Raw genomic sequence first — 20,698 nt, 5'->3', positions numbered from 1 at the left:
TCAAATCAACCCACCTGGGTGCCTGTAGGAAAATCTTTATTGAAAATAGAGGGGAGACTGCTTATTACACAGCAGTAGTGTCTAGGGCACACAGCACCCAGTGCTTTGCCCAAGGAGCCTGCGTTAGAGCAGAGGGCACAGTCCCACCCACCATTAAAAGGGGCAGATAAGGGATGCTGAAGCTGGGCTGCTCCATCTTAGATGAGGCCTCCCAGCTGCTATAACTCTTAACTACTCCTCCCCAGCCCCCTCTCTACAGCTTCAAGCAGTGCTGCTACCTTGAACCCCATTTCCCTTTGCCCCAAGGAGCAGTGCCACTCCTCTCCCAGAGTGGGCTGGGTGAAGAGCGAAATAACCGTGCATCGGGCACAAGAGGCCCAGCACCTTTGTCTCTGAGCCAGATGCTGCAGCAACTCATGGCTCAGACAGCAGAGGTGATGGAGGGAAGAAATGTGTCCCCAGCAGAGGACAGCACTGAGACAGTTCCAAGCCAGCTGGAGCATTCACCAGCCTGGTGGGTGAGAGTTCAGCCCCAGAAGGCAGTCTCCTTCCTGCTGCATCAGGCTCCTCATGCTGAGGTGTTCGGAGGCTAGAAGATGGGGTTTCCTGCCCTGGGTCACTATTTTTCTTCCTCGTCCTGGTCACTGGCCACCGCTGCCGCCTCCTCATCACTGTCGTCCTCGCTCTCTGTGCAGCTGTAGTGCAGTCTGTTCGTGTTCACAAACAGGTCACTGTCGTTGTCAGAGTCCTCTTCCCCAGAGAAGCGGGCGGCCGTTTGCTCCCCTTCCTTGCTGCAGAAAGGGGTGGCTGTCAGTTCTAGGCCTGTGGCCCTAGCCATCACCTGGCTTCCTCCTTGGGGCAGCTGTCCACTGATTGGGGCACTAGCCTAAGACTGGAGACCTGGGTTACCTAGGACTGGAAGGGACCTTCTGGATCAGTGAGCCCCAATGCTGCTATTGCAGCCACCCTGTCCTAGAATCCTGGTCAGACCCTTACCTAGCTCCCTCTGTAAACTCACTGGAGTGTTTGCCCCCATCTCCTGGGGAGGCTGTGCCAGAACTTCCCTTAGAGGGGCTGAAACGTAATTTGAGGTTTAATTTATTCCTGGACAGATGAGCAGCAGTCCCCCTCCTTTTGCACTCACCTGGCCTCAGAGCTGGGCTGACTTTCTGCAGTGTCAGAGAAGGCCTCAGGCCTGTGGGGGGAAAAAGGCATGAGATGACAGAGCAGCCCTGGCTTTGAGACAATGCTGGGCTTTTCCCCTCTAGCTGCAGGGAATGGGATATTTCCTCTCTACTCCAGCCCCTGCCCACGGCAGGGGACTGCTTCAGCCAACACAGCCCCTGCTGTGCAAAAGGGGCCAGTAGTAACCCCAGCACAGAGTCGTTTTTCCACCAACGCAATCAACAAACAAACTACTTTGCTACAAAATCCAAACTTGTGGAAAAACCTCATTTGACAAAGTGTTTCCCAGTTAAACTAGAATCTGAGATTTTGTTTTGGCCAAGTTAGTTTTCAAAAGTGTTTTTTTTTTTTTTTTTTTAAGAGGGAAACTCCCTCTACTTCATCCCTGCCTCCCTCATGTTAAGATCAGGTGGTCAGAAAAGGGATCATCTAATCTGACTCCTATATAAAAGGCTCTAGGACTGCCCTGAATTAATTTCTGTTCATACTACATCAAGTCTTTCCAAATCACATCTGAGCTGGATTTAAAAATTGCCAGCACTGGTGAATCCACCACAGCCTTTGGTCAGTTATTCCAATGAACCCTCTTCTTTCCAATCTGAATGTGTCCAACTTCAATTTCCAGCCATTGGCTCTTGTTCAATGTTTGTCTGCGAGATTGTAGAGCCTGCTGTCAAATTTCTGTTCCCCATGCAGGTACATATAGACTGCTCAACTCACCCCTTAAGCTAAGGTTGAGCTCTGTTGAGTCTGTCACCAATCCTTATATTCTTGTGGCTCTTCTCTGACCCCTCTCAAAATTTATCAGTGTTCTTCTTGAGACAACACCCTGGGATCCCAGCAACAGTCACACCAGCCACAAACTGATTATAAACAGCAGGTGCTCTCTGCCACCAAAGCAATGGGCCCCCTGTTGGAGAACTACTCCCCCACGCATCTGCACCCAATGCCCATGGAGGTAACCCCCCTAAGCTAACTGCTCTGCTTCTATTCTTACAGCTCATGAGTGGTAGGAATCAACCCTCAGCCCTAGGCTGAGAACTGACACCTACATTGAGCAGTGAGAGAAACTAGGCCTTGGGACAGCTTATCTAGAACTGGGGTGGATTCTCCATTAGGGTGGCCTGGGGCAGAGCAGGGTTCAGTTCCTGGTTCCGCCACTGCCTTTGGGCAAGTTGCTTTGTGCATCTTGTGCCTCAGTCTCCTCATCTCTAAAACGGGGCTAGAGGCGCTGGGATTCCATTCTGAGTGGCATGAGTACGTCTATGCCAAGGAGGCTGAGGGCTTTGTAAATTCTCCAAGACTGGCCCACTTGCTTCAGAGGGGGGAAGATGTCCTGCAGGCCCCTCTTCCTACAAGATGGGCCTTGCTCATGATAGCCCAGGCCACAATCCCAGCAGGGCAAGTGACACATGGGCACTGCTGGGGGGAAGCAGTAAGGCTTGGGGGGGATGTAAAGAGCAGAAGGGCTGAACTAATGAAATCTCAGTCTCAGGAGGGACACTCAGGCCTGGGTCAATCCCTCAGCTTAGGATAACTATTTTCTCCAGCACCCTGGTGACAGAGGGGCAAGAGTAGGGCATCTGGGAGCTCACGGCTCATCACATGTGCATGCACCCTCCCCCCACCTCCAACTCCTACCAGAGCCCTTCTTTCTTTAGGTACTGCACATGGTCCTTGTACAACACAAAGTTGATCTCAGCCTTCACCTTCTCGCCCTCTTCGATGGGATCCACCAGCAGAAAATCACCTGCAATGGTAGAGGAACAGCATGGGGAGTTTGGCTGGTTTAGGAGATGGGGAATGGGATACAGGGCCTTTCCCCTCTAGGGGGTGCCAGCTCTCATCTAGCCCCAGAGTGGGATGATGGCGGGGACAGGTGAGCAGGGAATGGGACACAGAGCTGCTTCCTCTTTTTGGGTGATGACTCCAATCTGTGCCCAGGGGAGGTGGGATATGGGGCCTTTCCCCTCAAGGGGTGCCATGAACCCAGCTGCACTGTACTCACCTCGTTTGATCCAGATGTTCTTGCGGAATTTTGTGGGCATGCTCACTAAGAATCTGGTTCCCTCAGCCGTTTCCACCTCATGGAGGTTGTTTCCTGGTGTCCCCAGGACCTGGCGGAAGGAACAAGGGGGATTAACTACAGGAGCTGCTTCCTAAGGGAGTAGATTCTCCAGCACTTAACACCTACAGATCAGGCCCTGTCTCACAGTGACACTCTAGTTCAACCACCAGAGCTGGGCTGGATGCAGGAGTGGCTGGAGAGGGTATTCCATGGCCTGACTTATGCAGGAGTTCAGACTAGATGATCAGGCTCTAATTTTGGCCTTGAAATCTACTGCCCCTGTAGGGCTTTTAAATGGCTTACACTCCACCTGCTCTGCCTTGCCCATAACACTCACAGCAAGACAATGACTGCCTGAAGTATGGGATTGGACTGCAGTCGCCTGCAGGGAGCAGGAAGGGATTTTCTTCCCCAATGCACAATTGGACAGATGTATTTGGGGGTTTTCTTGCCTTCCTCTGAAGCAAGAAGTTCACCAGTAATTAAGGGATATGATGACAGGGAAGTGCTGAGCTGAGACATGCCCAGATGCTCCCCGCAAGCAACCCACACCCCATGCTGCAAAGGAAAGTGAAAACCATCAAGGTCCCAGTGGAGCCCAGCTAAGCAGGGTTGCTCCCTCTCTCACCCGAACAATCTGCTGTTGAGGAGACGGCACCACATACTCCTCTAACACCTCTTTCACCACATGCTTGCGTTTGGTTGCTTGGGACATCTTGGTGAGTTAGCCCTCGGGGACAGGATCCCTGCAGGGTGGCTGAAGTGCTGAACGGCTGGAAGGCACACGTGCTCTGGAAGGCTATAACGAGAGAAAGAACAGTAGATGGAGAAGAGCCTTGTTGCGTCTTCTCAAGATCAAATAAGCTTCTAAAGGCAAAGAGTCCCTCAGTGAGAAGGGTACAGGACTGGGAGCCAGGAAATCTGGGTTCTATTGCAAGCTCTGCTGCTGACTTTGGGCAAGTCCCTTTGCCACTCAGTGCCTCAGTTTTCCCTCCCTCTCCCCCATCCCAGACCCTTTGTCTAGATAGAGTACAAGCTCTTTGTGGCAGGGACTGCTTCTCACTAAGTGTCTGTGTACCGCCTGGCATGATAGCATCAGGATCTGTACAGCACCCAGTACCATGTAGGCACAGAGTGCCTGCCAGCCCCTTAAGTGAGATCAGGGCCCCATTGTGTCAGGCACTGCAGAGACACACAGTGAGAGGCAGTCCCTGCCCTGAGGAGCTTGCAGTCTACATAGACAAAGGGCAGGAGAAAATGAAGCGCAGTGAGAAGGGTCATGGAGGGGGCAGAACAGAACCCAGGCAGCCCTGGGTCCCTTGCTATCACCTTGCCCATTAGACCACACTGCCTATCCATCAAGGATGTCCCTTTGATCCTACATTATCAGAAAAGGTTACTAGAGGTGCCCCATCTACCTTCTCTACTCCCCCTAGGATGGGGCAGAGACTGTCTGCTCTCCCAGGAAGCCAGCAGCACCACTACCTGCAAGGTACCTGTTTGGGGGATAAAGAAAGGCTGTCCGTCTCTGATAGTAGAAGATCCAACGCTGAATTCAGTCCTCGAGGCATCCACCAGCACTGGACACACTGGAAGAGGAACAAAGACAATTCTGTGCCTCATGGAAATGGGTGGAGACTCCCTCACTCAGGGAATGAGGCAGCTCCAAGATTCCTCCACTCTACTGGAAAATTCCAGGCCAGGCTCCACACATTGTCTCCCGGAGTGCTGTAATAATTCTACTGAGAACATTTTAGCCATGAATCTCAAAGTGCTTTAACACAAGGAGGTCAGGATCATCAATAGGGAACTGAGGCACAGGGAGGGGAAGGGACAACACAGGCAAACAGTGGGAGGTGAAACTGAGACAGAGATGGAGCATAACAGGGAATAGATCCAAGGCATCTTGTGTGCCAATTAAGTACACCGTCCCACTGGGCCATGGAAAGATTGCCAGCAATTCTGTTGATGATTGCAGGAGTGAGGTTAATTCTTCAGGGCTGAATCAGCTTCCCAGATAAAAATCTCATCCACATCAGGGAATGAAGCAAAGACCCCACAGAGACCATGGAAACCAAGACGAGGCTGATCCAGCCAGTCTGTGCCATAACCTTGTTATTGTTTCCTTGCAGTCAGAGACAGATGAGTGGGGTCGAGTGAATGAGTCACCTCTGTGACTCAGTTTCCCTCACCTAAAAAGATGGGGATAATTCCTGCATTATCAGTCCCTGCTGAGATTCATTCCAGCCCTGCCCTAAGCATTAGACCCCCACCCCCGAGCTAGGATGGAACCCAGGAGTCCTACCCTCTCCCCCATCGCAGAGATTAGTCCCAGTTGATTCTCCATCGCCCCCCCGTGCGAGGGGCGCGTCCCCTCCAGCGCTATTGCATGTCACGGGGGCGGGGGCGTGGGAGCGCCTTCCCCTGCACGGGGTTTATTACCCCGAACACCCCCCGCGGGCGGCGGGAGAAAAGTGCCGCTGCCCCCGCAGGGGCTGGACTGTGTGTGTGTGTCTCTGCCGCCGCCCCGCTGGAGCCTCCCGCCCCTACCTCTCGCCACATGGGACTGAGTCGCGTCAACCGCTCCGGGCTCCCGAGCCGAGCCGAGCCGAGCCCTTCCCCGCGCCACTTCCGGGGGTTCCGCTCGCTTCCGGCTCCTGACCCGCTTCCGGTCGCCTCGCTGCCGGGCCCTGGTATCCCCTGGTCCCCTCCCGGGCCCCAGCGCCGTTCCCGGGGCCAGCTAACGCACGGGGCGGCCGGGGGCGTTATTATGGGATGGAAGGGTTGTTACGGGCCATCCCCAGCGACAACAGGCGGCATCAGAGGCTGGCCCCCGCCCATTGGTTACTGCTGGCGGAAGGATGCGTTGATACCATCGAGTTTTCAACTGGCTAGAGTGGAGATTCTGAACTCCGTGGTTCCAAGCGTGGCTGGAGCGTCCCTGCCAGGGCTGTCAGGACTCAGAGAGCGGATGTAGCCTAGAGAGACCCTGTACTCTATGGTTAAAAGTGTGGATGGATCGCCACTGGGAGGGCTGTCGGGCATTACAGAGCGCCGCCTACTCTCGATGGTTATAGGGGGCGCGAAGAGGCGCGCGTCCCGGCGTGGCCTGGAAGAGGAAGTGGTGTGTGCGCAGGCGCGGCGGGTGGGCTGGTTGCGCGGGAGCGGCGGCGACGGCTGAGGTGCTGCAGCAGCGAGTGGAGCCGGTGAGTCGTTGCGGCGCCGGGCGGGGGCCTCGGGCAGGGTGAAGGCGGCGGAGGGCGGGGAAGTGTCTGTGGAGGAGTCTGAGGGCGCAGGGGAAGTAGAAGCTGAGGGAGGGATGGGCGCGGAGGCGGGCTGGGGCTGGGGCTGGGGGGGCAGGAGGAGGAGGAGGCGGCGGCGGCTGGTGTTGAGGTGCGGGGTGTATGGTGGGGCTGGGTGTCTCCATGGGGTGGAGTGAGTTAGGGAGAAGAGGGGTGAGGTTGGAGGGTTTGGGGCGGGGGGGGGCTTCTCTGTAAGGATTGGTGGGGCTGACGGTTCATGTAGGGCGGGCTGGCCTTATCCAGAGGGGAGGGGAAGGGAAGGGAAGGGTGGTCTCTATAGAGCAGTGGTTTCCAACCTTATTAAGTACAAGATCGCTTTTTGAATTTAGTGCAACCTGTGATCTACCCCGCTCACTCCATCCCCCCTTCTTCTGTTGCTCACCTTCACTCACTTTCACTGTGCTGGGGCAGGGGGTTGGAGTGCAGGAGGGGGTGCGGGCTCTGGGCTGGGGCCGAGGGGTTTGTAGTGTGGGAGGGGGCTCTGGGCTGAGTCTGGGCCAGGGGGTTGGGATGCAGGAGGGGGTGAGGGGTTTGAGCTCTGGGGGGCAGGTGAGGGGTGCAGGAGAGGTTTTGGGTACTGGCTCCATGAGGGGTTTCAGGGCTGGGAGTGAGCTAGGTGCAGCTCCTGCTGGACAGCACATACCTCAGGCGGCAGGGCTAAGGCAGGCTCTCCTCCTGGAAGCTATCGGCATGCCCCTGGATGGGGAACATGGCTAGCGGCTCTGTGTGCTGCCCATCTCTGCAGGCACTGCCCCCGCAGCTCCCATTGGCTGCAGTTCCCCATTCCCGGCCAATGGGAGCTGCAGGGGCGGTGCTTGCAGGCAGGAGTGGTGTGTGGAGACCCCCTGACCTCACCCTGCCTCCGCAGGGACCTGTTAACCACTTTTGGGAGCGGCACGGGGCCAGGGCAGGTAGGGAGCCTGCCTTAGCCCTGCTGCACCCCTACTTTTTTAGCAGCTGGATATGGCAATCAACTGGCAGCATCAATCACAATCTACTTGTTGGTGACCACTGCTATAGAGGGGGAGGCTTGAGAGCTCTGTGGGGGTGGCTGGGCTGATAGTATCTGGGGGAGGGTTGAGTTAGTGCTAATGATAATCCTTACTTAGCTCTTATCCTTAGTAGATCTCAAGTGATTTGTAAAGGAGGGTCAATATCATTCTCCATTTTACAGATGTGGAAACTGAGGCACAGAGTTGAAGTGAGGCCCGGGGTCAGTAGCTGAGCTGGGAATAGAACCTGTCATAAATATAAAGGGAAGGGTAAACACCTTTAAATCCCTCCTGGCCAGAGGAAAAACCCTTTCACTGTAAAGGGTTAAGAAGCTAAGACAACCTCGCTGGCAAAATGACCAATGAGGAGACAAGCTGGAGATGGGGGAAACAAAGGCGTCTGTCTGTCTGTCTGTATGTTGCTTTCGCTGGGACCAGAGCAGGAATGCAGGTCAGAACTCCTGTAAAGGGTTAATAAGCAATCTAGTTAGATATGCGTTAGATTCTGGTTTGTTTAAATGGCTGATAAAATAAGTTGTGCTGAATGGAATCTATATTCCTGTTTTTGTCTTTTTGTAATTTAAGGTTTTGTTTTGAATCGGATTACCCTGTAAGGTATTTACCATCCTGATTTTACAGAGGTGATTCTTTTACTTTTTCTTCAATTAAAATTCTTCTTTTTAGAACCTGATTGCTTTTCATTGTTCTTAAGATCCAAGGGTTTGGGTCTGTGTTCACCTATGCAAATTGGTGAGGATTTTTATCAAGCCCTCCCCAGGAAAGGTGGTTTAGGGCTTAGGGGGGATTTTTGGGGGGAAAAACGTTTCCAAGTGGGCTCTTTCCCGGTGATATTTGTTAGAAGCTTGGTGGTGGCAGCAATAAAGTCCAGGGACAAAAGGTAAAATAGTTTGTACCTTGGGGAAGTTTTAACCTAAGCTGGTAAAAATAAGCTTAGGGGTTTTTTCATGCAGGTCCCCACATCTATACCCTAGAGTTCAAAGTGGGGAAGGAACCTTTACAGAACCCAAGTTTTTGAGTTTAGTTTAGTGCTCTATCCACTGGGCTACATTGTGGGGAAGGGAGGGGTAGAGTGCAGATGTCTGAAATTATGGTTTTTATTTTTTTGTAGAGGACAGTGCTCAGGTTGTTGGGCAGGTGTGGTGAGTTAGGGAGAGGAGGATCTCTGGTGGTGAGAGAGGGGTTGGGGTATAGTAGGTGTGTCTGTGAAGGAGGGGAGTGTCTAGTGATGGGTGGTATCTGTTGGGGCTGAAAGTATCTGGCTCTGGACAGGATTGGGATGGGAGCAGACAGTGGAAGGTGTTTCTGAATGGGTGGAGAGGGGATCTGAGGGGTGGATCTGGGGGGAGAGAGGTGGGGCTGAGGGTGTCTGGAGAAGGGAGGGAGGGGGTCCTTCTGGTGAAGGAAGGGTGAGAGTGTGTGTAGGGGAGGATGCATCTGGTGAGGATAGACCAAGAGCAGGATCTCTAAAAGAGCTGAGGGTGTCTGGAGAAAAGGTGTCTTTTGGGAGGAAGGGGGTACAGAATCAGAGCAAGGGGCTTGTTGGTATTTGGAGGCAAGGATGGGGCTGAGGGTGCATGTGGAAGGGAGGGAGTTATCTCTGAGGTTGGGCGCTCTGCAGAAAGCAGGGAATTCAGGGGCTTTTGGAGGGACTGTCACAGATCAACAGGTCCAGTACACTTTACAGCCTTGGAATAGTCCCTGGAACGACCCCTTTAGTATGTTGACTCCTTTAGGGTCATGCTCTCTTGCTGGGGTAAGCCCTGTGGCTTCACCGCCTCCTGGGACTGAACCTCAGAGCCTTTAGTACCCCTGCTAACTCTGTGAGCTTCCCTCGGTGAGTCCACTCAAATTGGACATCTGGGGAAGACTTACACACCCAAAGGGAGCAATGCAGCCCTGACTTCCTGACTCTGGAGTGACACAGCCAGTGTTAAAACAGAAGGATTTATTAGAATACTCAAGGAGCTGACTGAGGAGATATCTGAGCCATTAGTGATTATCTTCAAAAAGTCATGGAAGACCGGAGAGATTCCAGAGGACTGGAAAAATGACACTATATTTGCCTATCTATAAAAAGGGAAATAAGGACAACCCAGGGAATTACAGACCAGTCAGCTTAATTTCAGTACCTAGAAAGATAATGGAGCAAATAATTAAGCAATCATTGTGCAAACACCTACGTCAGGGATGGGCTAACTATGGCCCGCGGGCCAGATCTAGACAACCAGCCATTTTAATCCGGCCCTCGAGCTCCCGCTGGGGAGCAGGGTCTGTTGCTTTCCCCACTCTGGTGCTCTAGCCAGGGAGCAGGGTCAGGGGCCATGCCACGCAGCTCCCGGAGGCAGCGGCATGGCCCCTCCTATGTGTAGGGGCAGCCAGGGGCCTCTGCTCTGCATGCTGCCCCCACCCCAAGCGCCGCCCCTGCAGCTCCCATTGGCCAAAAAATCTCATCCAGTGGGAACTTTTGGGGGCGGGGCCATTTGTAGAACTGCCTGGCTGCGCCTAGCATAGGAGCTGGAGCGGGAACATGCTGCTCTTTTTCGGAGCTGCTTGAGGTAAATGCCACCCGGAGCCTGCACCCCTGACCCACTTCCTGTGCCCCTGCCCCAGCTCTGATCTCCCTCCTGCCTTCCAGACCCCTCAATCCCAGCCCAGAGCACCCTCCTACACCTCAAACTTCTCATCTCCAGAGCCCGCACCCCCAGCCAGTGTCCTCACCCCCTCCTGCACCCCAACTCCAATTTTGTGAGCATTCATGGCCCACCATACAATTTTTATTTCCTGATGTGGCCCTCAGGCCAAAAAGTTTGCTCGTGCCTGACCTAGATGATGATAAGGTGATAAGTAGCAGTCAGAATGGATTTGTCAAGAACATATTGAGTCAAACCAACCTAATATCTTTCTTTGACAGGGTAACAAGCCTTGTGGATAGAGGGGAAGCCGTAGATGTGGTATATCTTGACTTTTAGTAAGGTTTTTGATACTATCTTGCGTGACTGTGTCATAAATAAACTAGGGAAATACAACCTACATGGAGCTACTATAAAGTGGGTACATAACTGGTTGGAAAACTGTTCCCAGAGTAGCTATCAGTAGGGCTGTCAAGTGCTTAAACAAATTAATTGCGCTTAATAATAGAAAACCATTTATTTAAATATTTTTGTATGTTTTCTACCTTTTGAAATGTATTCATTTCAGTTACAACACAGAATATAAAGTGTACAGTGCTCACTTTATATTTTTGATTACAAATATTTGCATTGTAAAAAACAAAAATAGTATTTTTCAATTAACCTCATACAAGTACTGTAGTGCAATCTCTTTATCATGAAAGTTTTTAAACTTCCAAATGTCAAATTATGTACGAAAACCCACTGCATTCAAAAATAAAACAATGTCAAACTTTAGAGCCTATAAGTCCACTCAGTCTTATTTCTTCTTGTTCAGCCAATCACTCAAACAAGTTTGTTTACATTTGCAGGAGATAATGCTGCCCACTTCTTGTTCACAGTATCTCCTGAAAATGAGAACAGGCATTCGCACAGCACTGTTGTAGCCAGCGTCACAAGATATTTATGTGCCAGATGTTAGATTCATCTGTCCCTTCATGCTTCAACTGCCATTACAGAGGACATGAGTCCATGCTAATGAGGGGTTCTGCTCTATAGCAATCCAAAGCAGTACAGACTGACCCATGTTCATTTTCTTCATCTGAGTGAGTTGCCACCAGCAGAAGGTTGATTTTTCTTTTTTGGTAGTTTGGGTTCTGTAATTTCCGCATCAGAGAGTTGCTCTTTTAAGACTTCTTGAAAGCATTCTCCACATCTTGTACCTCTCAGATTTTGGAGGGCACTTCAGATTCTTAAATCTTGGGTCGACTGCTGTAGCTATCTTTAGAAATCTCACATTGCTACCTTCTTTGCGTCTTGTCAAATCTGCAGCGAAAGTGTTCTTAAAATGAACGTGTGTTGAGTCATCATCTGAGACTACTATAACATGAAATGTATGGCAGAATGTAGGTAAAACAGGGCCGGAGATCTACAATTCTCCTTCAAGGAGTTCAGTCACAAATTTAATTAACACCTTATTTTTTTTTAATGAGCGTCATCAGCATGAAAGCATGTCCTCTGGAATGGTGGCTGAAGCATGAAGAAACATACAAATGTTTAGCATATCTGACATGTAAATACCTTGCAGCGCCAGCTACAGAAGTCCCATGCGAACGCCTGTTCTCACTTTCTGGTGACATTGTAAATAAGAAGTGGGCAGCATTATCTCCTGTAAATTTAAACAAACTTGATTGTCTTAGCGATTGGCTGAACAAGAAGTAGGACTGAGTGGACTTGTAGGCTCTAAAGTTTTGTTTTGTTTTTGAGTGCAGTTACGTAACAAACTACATTTGTAAGTTGCACTTTCATGATAGAGATTGCACTACAGTACTTGTATGAGGTGAATTGAAAAATACTATTTCTTTATAATTTTTACAGTGCAAATAGTTGTAATGAAAAATAAAGTGAGCACTGTACACTTTGTATTCTGTTGTAATTGAAATCAATATATTTGAAAATGTAGAAAAACATAAAAAAATGTTTAATTTCACTTGCTATTCTATTGTTTAACAGTGTGTAAAACAGTTATTGTTTAACAGTGTAAAACGGCGATTAATTGCAATTAATTTTTTTGAGTTAATCACGTGAGTTAACTGTGATTAATCAGCAGCCCCAGTTATCAGTGATTCACAGTCAAACTGGAAGGACATATCAAGTGGGGTCCCACAGGGATCAGTTCTGGATTCAGTTCTGTTCAATATCTTCATCGGAGATTTAGATAATGGCACAGAGTACACTTATAAAGTTTGCGGACGATACTAAATCGTGAGGGGTTGCAAGTGCTTTGGAGGATAGAATTAAAATTCAAAATGATCTCAACAAACTGGATAAATTGTCTGAAGTAAATAGGATGTAATTCAATAATGACTAATGTAAAATACTCCACTTAGGAAGGAACAATCAGTTGCATGCATACAAAATGGGAAATGACTAGGGAGGAGTTCTGCAGAAAGGGATCTGGGGGTCATAGTGGATCACAAGCTAAATATGAGTCAATGGTTCCAAAAAAAGCAAACATCATTCTGGGATGTAATAGCAGTAGTGTTGTAAGCAAGACACGAGAAGTAATTCTTCTGCTCTACTCCGCACTGAGTATTGTATCCAGTTCTGGGTGCCACATTTCAGGAAAGATGAGATCTAATTGGAGAAAGTCCAGAGAAGAGCAACAAAAATGATTCAAGGTCTAGAAAACATGACCTGTGAGGGAAGATTGAAAAAATTGGGTTTGTTTAGTCTGGAGAAGAGACGTCTGAGAGGGGAAATAATGACAATTTTCAAGTACATAAAAGGTTGTTAAAAGGAGGGGAAAATTTGTTCTCCTTAACCCCTGAGGATAGGACAAGAAGCAATGAGCTTAAATTGCAGCAAGGGTGGTTTAGGTTGGACATTAGGAAAAAAAATTCCTAACTGTCAAGGTGGTTAAGCACTGGAATAAATTGCCTAGGGAGGTTGTGGAATCTCCATCATTGGAGATTTTTAAGAGCAGGTTAGACAGATACCTGTCAGGGGTAGTCTAGATAATACTTAATCCTGCCTTGAGTGCAGGGGACTGGATTCAATGACCTCTCGAGGTCCCTTCCAGTCCTATGATTCTATAGATGTCTGGAACACAGCTTAGAAAGTCCTCTGTTAACATAGAGAATAGAAAGTTACAGCAATGTCCATCTGGGATAGTCCAGAGCCCAGAGCTCTCTCTGACCACCCCCACCCCCCTTGAGTCCCAGTCCAGAAGTCAAGAGCTTGCTTCTAGGAGCCCATGCTTAACAAACCCCAATGGCCCCTCTCCATCTTTTTGTTCTTGTTCCTGGGCAAACTTTGTCATTTGGTCTCCTCCTCAGACCTTTGTTCTCCAGCTGCTCACAACTGGCTGGTTTCCTGCAGAGGGTGGGACCCCTTCATTAGTTGCTAGGTACCAAATGGCGGGGCAGTTGTAATGGCCATTGTCTGTTGGGGCTCTCCATGGGCATGGGGCCCCACTGGCCCCATACAGCCAGGCCTCAGTCATACCTGTATCTCTAGGCCTCTGCAAAGAGCAAATGACCCTTTCCCCTCACCTAGTTAACCAGGCACCACATAGGAAAACTGAGGCACACACAATATTCACACAATGTTATGAAAAATTCCCACTCCATCACAGGGGGTCTCTAAGGAAGGCTGAGGAGGAGAATGAGGTTGAAGGTATCTGGGTGGGGCTTACTATTGTGACAGGAACAGTGGAGTGGCTGTGCAGGAGTAGGTTATGGAGGAGTTGGGGTATCTGCATGGGAGGTTGGAGGGGTCTGCTGAAGGAGGTTGGGAGCTAGTGGGTGGGGAATCTGGAAGGGGAATGATGCTGGAGAATTTGGGGGGTTGGTGGAAGTGGGGAGAGGTGATCTTGGGAGCCTTGGGGCTGGGACAAATGCATGAGGACAGGACTGGAAGCACTTAGGTGTTGGATAGGTTTTGTTGCTTAGGGCAAGAGTCCTGGAAGACGGTCAGCAGAGAAGTGGGCTGAGACTCCTGGGTGGAGGAGTTGGTCCTGGGACATCAGTCTTCCTTCCCAACCCTTAAAGCTTCTAACTAAAACCATAATGTGTCTGGTCCTCCTCCTGCCTGTGAGGTGTGGATAGGGAAGTTGACTAGGAAACATGCCTCAAGAAAAAATTTTGCTCCATGTAAAGTCCAAGGCTACCATTCTCTCCTCCTGTCAGATCAGAGTGCGATAGACTTGAGCTATAAGACTGGGAAGTTGATAATTTCTGATCTGGGAATTCCCTCTCCTGTGGACAGAAAATGTAAAGCGGGGGACAGTTTTAAGTACAAATAACCATTTTTTTGTACTGTTGACTAATTTTGTTGACCACATACCAGAAGCTCTTTATTACTGCCTTAGCTATGCGTTAGCACCATGTATTCTGCTCCTGGCCTCTTGGTAGATGAGTCCATTTCCAGTGGCTTCATTTATTCTCATTAGTTTGCAGTCATCTTGTTTACCCGTGTAAGCAGACAATTCAGTGAGCTAACACCATTGGTGACTAGTTCAAATACTTAATGCAAGAATCCTGGGTAAAATTTGACATTAGCCATCAGCTATCTTAGAAGCTATTTTCATTGGCTTCTTCCCAGAAAAATAAAATTCCACACTTTGTGAAACAGATATCTCTCCCCTGGTCCTGTGATTCAGGGCTTGTTTCTTTTAAGTAAGTAATTTACAATTGCTACAACTACCCTGGGAAACTAAAAGCTGAAGTTGGGCATCTGTAAAGATAAAATTGAAATACTTCATTCTGTCTCATTATTGCAGCTGAGAGCTATGATAAAGGTGTTAGGCTTCCTACAACTAATTAATAATGTTTTTATATTGCAATAGTGATCAAAGGTGCTGCTGTGGCAGGCTCTGTACACAGACCATTCTTGGCCCATATTCCAGTCTGCCTTAGGTTTTTTTTTTTTTTTTTTAAGGCTAGAAGGGACCATTAGGTCTATTCTGACCTCCTGCATAATACCAGCCATAGAATTTCACCTAATTACCTCTGTATTGAGCCCAATCACTTCCCTCAGTTACATTCAGACTGGCTTGCATGACAGAGGAGATATATATAGAACTGGTATATACGTCCCCTTTTCTATATATAGCGTTGGGCACTAGCCATGCAGTTTATAGCTAGTCTGAAAGTGATCTGTGTGCCTGAATGTGTTCTCAGAGGTTTGGCTGATGGCTGTTAATGAATCCGAATTGTGGTCTCTCAGATCTGTGGAAGACCTGTTAGAATCTGAGATCACAGCTATAAAGGACTTTTGTGGGCATCTGTCCACAACAGAACCGCTGGAATCTTACTATGATTAGTAGGGTCTTGTAAATAGTAAGTACTGGCACTTGTTTCTGTCCTCACTTAAAACTTAGAGTGGATAAGATCTTTCATTTTGCACCAGAATATAGTTCATACATATTCAAGACCCCGAATCCTGACAGAGTGGGTGCAGCTAACTTTGATCTCTGGTGCAGCCGGATTCAGGGCTCTGTGGTGCATGCCTCTTATTACAGTGTATACTGATCTGTCTTTCTCTTCTTTTAGATCAAGCACCAGCCAGAATGTCGTCCACCTCCCAGAAGCACCGGGACTTTGTGGCTGAGCCCATGGGGGAGAAGCCCGTGGGAACTCTGGCCGGAATTGGGGATGTTCTTGGAAAGAAGCTGGCAGACAAAGGCTTTGACAAGGTCTCTGGAGACTTTTTTTTTTTTTTTTTTTTTTGGCACAGCTTTCTCTGTATCTTTAAAGGGGTGGAGTTCAGAAAAATCAGCTCTGGCTGGGTCAGTGGTTTGAGCGAAACCATGTGGGAAATTGGGGCTTGAAATTGATCTACTAGCAATTTTGGAGCATCTTGGATAACTCCAAGGGGTAAAAGTTCCTCTTAAATCATGTGCCAACACAGGACACCTTCTCCCTGTGATGTTCCTGTCACAGGGGGTGCTGGCCCTTTAAGGGGATTATGGCTCTTCTAGGTGTAGCCCACCTCCCCTAGTGGAGAGAAGGGATAGTTACATGCTGGGGGAGCATGGGACTTAGAACCAGACTTGTTGAGAGTGGGTAGGAAGGCAGCCTGAATTCAGGGAGAGCAGATGTGGGAGTGAGTGCTCCATTAAAGAGCAGGCAGAACAGCCAAGAAGGAGGCATAGGCTGTTCGCCAAAGGTCATAGGTGGGCCTGGGGTAGATGGAGGGAGAAGAGGCTGCTAGAAAAATCGCAGCAGGGATGGGACTAAAACAGGGGTGGGCAAGCTACGGCCCCTCAGGGCTTTGGATCCGGCCCGCGGAATTGCCACCCCTATGGTGCTGCGGACTCTGCGCCGCTCTGGGAAGTGGCTGGCACCATGTCCCTGTGGCCCATGAGGGAGGGAGGGCGGGCAGAGGGCTGAGCATGCTGCTCTTGCTTGTGGGTACCTCCCCTGAAGCTCCTATTGGCCGGGAATGGGGAACTGTGGCCAATGGGAGCTTCAGGGGAGGTACCCACAAGCAAGGGCAGTGCGCTCAGCCCTCTGCCCCTCTCTCCCACAGAGGCCACAGGGATGTGGTGCGGGCTGCTTCCCAGAGCAGCGCGTGGGGCCAGGGCAGGTAGGCAGGGAGCCTGCTCTGGTCCCGGTATGTGCTGCTCCCACGCCGGAGCCGCTCCAGGTAAGCGGTGCCAGGTTGGAGCCTACACTCCTCCTGCACCCCAACTCCCTGCCCAGAGCTCCCTGCTGCATCTCACACCCCTCCTGCACCACTGCCCTGAGCCCCCTCCCGCACTTTGCACCCACTCCTGCACCCCAATCCCCTGCCCTGAGCCTCCTTATACACCCTGCACCCCTCCTCTGCCCCAACCCCTTGCCCTGAGCCCCTTTCTGCACACCGTACCCCCTTGCACACTGCACCCCCTGCCTCAACCCTACATTCATGGTCATGCATGCAATTTCCCCACCCAGATGTGGCCCTTGGGCCAAAAAGTTTGCCCATCCCGGACTAAGAACCTCTGCATCAAGGGTGTGAGCCAACTAGGAAGGCTTGGTGGGGGAGAGATCTGTGGTTTGAACTCTACATTAATAAACCAGACTCCTGAAAAGGAAAGGATTAGTGAGAAAACATCTGCTGTCAGAGATCTGATGAACTAGAGAAGGGGAAACTGAGGTAGGGCCGAAAACAACATTGGGCAAGCCCTGCTGTAGCAACAAGGTAAGAAACGGGACAAATGACAATCTGCCTTAACCAGCATCTTCCTTAAAAGATCACTGTCACACACTTACAGGATTGCCCAGGCACTCAGATTTGGAAGAGCAAGCCTGACCACAGCCTAATCCCTGTTACCTCTTCAGAGATTCTAAAGCCCTTAATTCCCCTTTCATCAGAATTGATATGCTTCGTAATTGTCATAAATACAAAAGCTCCAGGCAATCAATTCTCCAGACCCCTTGTTTTAAAATATCCAGCTGCCTTGTGGTGTGGAATCTCTCGTATGTGGAAGGAAATCCTTTCATGCACTGTCACCTTGAGTTGGAGAGATCAGAGATCCCAGCTGCTGTGGTTTGGGTGAATGCAAGACTTTTATTTCTACCTTGCTATATATGCCCCCTAGAGGTCACCCTGAATAATGGCTCTAGATGTTCACAACTAACACCAGAGTGCATGTTTGTAGGAGCTGGAAGGATAATGCAGTGGCCTGGAACTCAGGCCTGGGTTCAACTCCACCTGAGCCACAGACTTCCTATGTGACCTTGGGCAAATCCACACTTAAGCTTCATTGGCCTAGCTATGTCAGTGAGTGGGTATGACTTTTTTTTGCTGACAGCTAGGTTGGAAAAGTGTAGAGGCTGTTACACCTGCAAGAGGACTCTTCTGCCAGTACGCAGTCTATCCTGGGAGGATTTGCTGTTAGATTTGGCAACACAGCTTAAGTTTAGACAAGGCCTTAACTCACCCTGTGCCTCGGTTCCCTGTCTGTAAAACAGGGATAATGCTCCCATCATTCACTTTCCTGCGAGGTTAAAGCCCATTGATCTGTGAGGTGTTCAGCTGCAAGTTACGTTAGTATCGAGATTGCTCTATGGGACAGTGTAAAAGCTGTTCAGCTATCACTTACTCTTTAGAAACCAATCAGTGGGCAACCTGGGGCTGTCCTATCCTCTCCTCCATTTAGCAGCCGGTTTTGTGTGCATCTTAACTATCAGTTGTGATACCCTTTCCTTTCTGTGCTCAGGCATATGTGGTACTTGGACAATTCCTGGTTCTGAAGAAAGATGAAGAACTGTTCCGGGAATGGCTGAAAGACACGTGTGGAGCCAACGCCAAGCAATCCAGAGACTGTTCTGGCTGCCTGCGGGAGTGGTGTGACGCCTTCTTGTGAATGTTGGCAATTGTTGCCTCTGCACCAGCAGTCACTATTATGGCTTTCATAGTTAGCAGGACAAAAAAAATCTTCCTAACCCTTCCACTTTGTACCCAAATCAAAGGGCAGAATGGAATTAATAATTTATGGAAACCCTGTGGCATTTAAAATGTCTATTTACATGGCTCTCATTTCTAGCCAGAAAGAAAATTGTCTCTGGAACCTGCCATTAGTGTAACTAACCAGATTTCTTCTGGGGAAAGAGAGGGTATGTTCTATTCTACACCTTTGTTAGATCTGTGTTTGGATTTTATAGATTACAGGGTTCCTCACTGTTTCAGACCAGCTAACTCCTAAAGCCTTAATAATCCACATGCTTGTAAAGGGGAGCGTTTTCATTGTCTTAATTCGAACTCTTATTGATATGTGGCTTGCTCACTGTTAGTTTAAAAAAAAAGTTGTGGTTTTAAGCTTATTCTGGCTTATTTCTGGAGCAGTTATTTGAGGACCCTCCAGATTGTTTTATGCCACTTGGCTTTCTTTGGAAAAGTAACAGTGGAAGAAAACATTGTAAAAATTTTTTAAAACAATAAAAATCAGCTGTGTTAATATTCTGGAGTTGCTCTTTGTTTAACTTGTTTACTAGGGGATCTGGGAGGTGGTGGAGCAGATGTAGATGGGGTGTTGGTTGCAGAAGGGCATAGCACTATGAAGGTGGGGCATATTCTCTTGGAGGCTTAGATCTGGGCTGGAGAACAGGCTGCTGGGAGCTGGTGTTGAAAATCTAGTCTGAGCCTGTGAAGGACCTCTGTCCCGTTTACATTTCCCTGACCTTTTTAGAGGTACTGGCTGTTTAAGACGTTGTGTTCCTAGCCTTTCAGTTCAGCTCCAACTCTCCTTAAATCCTTATATCACCTGGTAGCAGGACCCTAGGGAGTCAGGTCTTCCTCCAGCTTGTGGAGTGCAAGAGAAGGGATACCTGTGTTGGCTGGCGAGTTTTCCCCCAGCAGTGTTACCCTAGTCCTTGGTTTCTGATCCGGCATCTTGGGCAACTTTCTGCCAGTTTGCTGCCTGATGCAAGGTAGTTCTCAGCCTCTCAGACAGCTGTGCTCCCTGCCTGGGATGCAGCCCATTATCCAAATGTTGCTGGTCACCCACTTAGCTGGAGATGGGGAGATAGCTATTCTGCCCCTTAACCCCTTAGTGGCTGTGACAATGGGGTTTATATACCCCATCACAGAAGGCTTGTCCCATTTTTGAAGGGGGTGGGCTGTGAACCAGTAACTTGCCACACTTTATCTGGTGGTAGCAATGGTAGAAGCCAAAGTAGTACTGAAAGGACTCGCATTCCAGTGTCATCTAAGCCTGCTTGGAGCTGTCGCATCTCCCTATGGTTGAATATTACACTGGGAATGCACATTCCAGGTGTGGACAAATTCCGTGGGGCAGAAAAATCTTATCACAGGAAAGCGTCTTGGCAGCCAAGAGCCACCTATTGTATTGGGAAAATTGGCAGAAGCTCTGGCCAACATCATTACTTCTGCTCTGCAGTGCTCAATCCTCAGGTGGTGAGGGTGGGCCCTCACCCTGAACTACCTAAGGTAGTTCAGGCAGCTCATGTAGGGGACAGGATTAGAACTTAAAACTACCTTGATAAATTAAAGAATTTGTCTGAAATCAAGACAAAAGTAAAGAGAAGTGCAAAGTGTGCTTAGGAAGTCAAAACCAAATGAACCAATGCATGATGGGGAAGAGCCGGCTAGGTGGTTATACTACTGAAAAGGAGCTAGAGATGAGCGGATTACAAATTGGACATGAGTCAACAATGTGATGCAGCTGCAAAAAAGTCTTAATATTCTGGGGTGTGTTAGCAGGAGTGATGTAAGTAAAATATGGGAGGTAACTGTCCTGCTCTACTTGGCACTGATGAGGCCTCAGCTGGAGTACCATACCCAGTTGTGGGTGGCACACCTTAGAAAAGATGTGGACAAACTGGAGAGGGGGAGAGAGAGAGAGAGAGGCTTAGAAAACCTATGAGGAAAGGTTAAAAAAGCTGGGCATGTTTAGTGTTAAGAAGCAGGGGACTGTAATCCAGCACTGAGAGGGAATCTCAGCTAGCTCTAGCCATGTAGGGCTCATGACACATGGGGAAGTGGGGCTGATTCTGGTCCCTAGAAGGAAGC

General features: G+C 49.3%; 2 protein-coding genes across 7 annotated transcripts; one reads left to right on the top strand and one right to left on the bottom strand.

Annotated features, from left to right (window-relative positions):
- Positions 1-19: 19 nt before the first annotated feature.
- EIF1AD (eukaryotic translation initiation factor 1A domain containing) lies at positions 20-6,253 on the bottom strand. 4 transcript variants are annotated; one of them, XM_043518130.1, is made up of 7 exons: positions 6,127-6,253; positions 4,750-4,842; positions 3,882-4,034; positions 3,194-3,302; positions 2,827-2,935; positions 1,145-1,195; positions 20-791 (listed from the first exon to the last, which is right to left on the bottom strand). In XM_043518130.1, the coding sequence occupies exons 3-7, from the start codon at positions 3,966-3,968 to the stop codon at positions 620-622; spliced, it is 528 nt and encodes a 175-aa protein (XP_043374065.1). In that variant the 5' UTR covers positions 3,969-4,034; positions 4,750-4,842; positions 6,127-6,253; the 3' UTR covers positions 20-619. The 4 variants fall into 4 exon arrangements, with proteins under 4 accessions (XP_043374065.1, XP_038264361.1, XP_043374064.1 ...); XM_038408433.2 differs by lacking the exon at positions 6,127-6,253 and adding an exon at positions 5,804-6,085 and having other exon boundaries at positions 3,882-4,052; XM_043518129.1 differs by lacking the exon at positions 6,127-6,253 and adding an exon at positions 5,804-6,083.
- Positions 6,254-6,313: 60 nt separating this feature from the next.
- BANF1 (BAF nuclear assembly factor 1) lies at positions 6,314-19,126 on the top strand. 3 transcript variants are annotated; one of them, XM_038408435.2, is made up of 3 exons: positions 6,314-6,459; positions 15,733-15,875; positions 18,387-19,126. In XM_038408435.2, exons 2-3 carry the CDS (start codon positions 15,750-15,752, stop codon positions 18,531-18,533), a joined length of 273 nt encoding a protein of 90 aa, XP_038264363.1. In that variant the 5' UTR covers positions 6,314-6,459; positions 15,733-15,749; the 3' UTR covers positions 18,534-19,126. The 3 variants fall into 3 exon arrangements, with proteins under 3 accessions (XP_038264363.1, XP_038264364.1, XP_043374067.1); XM_038408436.2 differs by lacking the exon at positions 6,314-6,459 and adding an exon at positions 8,132-8,188; XM_043518132.1 differs by lacking the exon at positions 6,314-6,459 and adding an exon at positions 10,480-10,519.
- The last annotated feature ends 1,572 nt before the right edge of the window (positions 19,127-20,698 follow it).

Source organism: Dermochelys coriacea, chromosome 7, assembly GCF_009764565.3.
Source record: "Dermochelys coriacea isolate rDerCor1 chromosome 7, rDerCor1.pri.v4, whole genome shotgun sequence".
NCBI classification, from domain to species: domain Eukaryota; kingdom Metazoa; phylum Chordata; order Testudines; family Dermochelyidae; genus Dermochelys; species Dermochelys coriacea.
This window is presented reverse-complemented; position numbering and strand designations above follow the sequence as displayed.

Excerpts from the sequence above, each read along its gene's own strand:
- EIF1AD (XM_043518130.1), bottom strand. The coding sequence starts at position 3,968 with ATGTCCCAAGCAACCAAACGCAAGCATGTGGTGAAAGAGGTGTTAGAG. Across the intron at positions 3,303-3,881 it reads CTCAACAGCAGATTGTTCGG|GTCCTGGGGACACCAGGAAA; the intron begins GTGAGAGAGGGA and ends TCCTTCCGCCAG. Across the intron at positions 1,196-2,826 it reads CTAAAGAAAGAAGGGCTCTG|GCCTGAGGCCTTCTCTGACA; the intron begins GTAGGAGTTGGA and ends TTCCCCCCACAG.
- BANF1 (XM_038408435.2), top strand. The coding sequence starts at position 15,750 with ATGTCGTCCACCTCCCAGAAGCACCGGGACTTTGTGGCTGAGCCCATG. Across the intron at positions 15,876-18,386 it reads CAGACAAAGGCTTTGACAAG|GCATATGTGGTACTTGGACA; the intron begins GTCTCTGGAGAC and ends TTCTGTGCTCAG.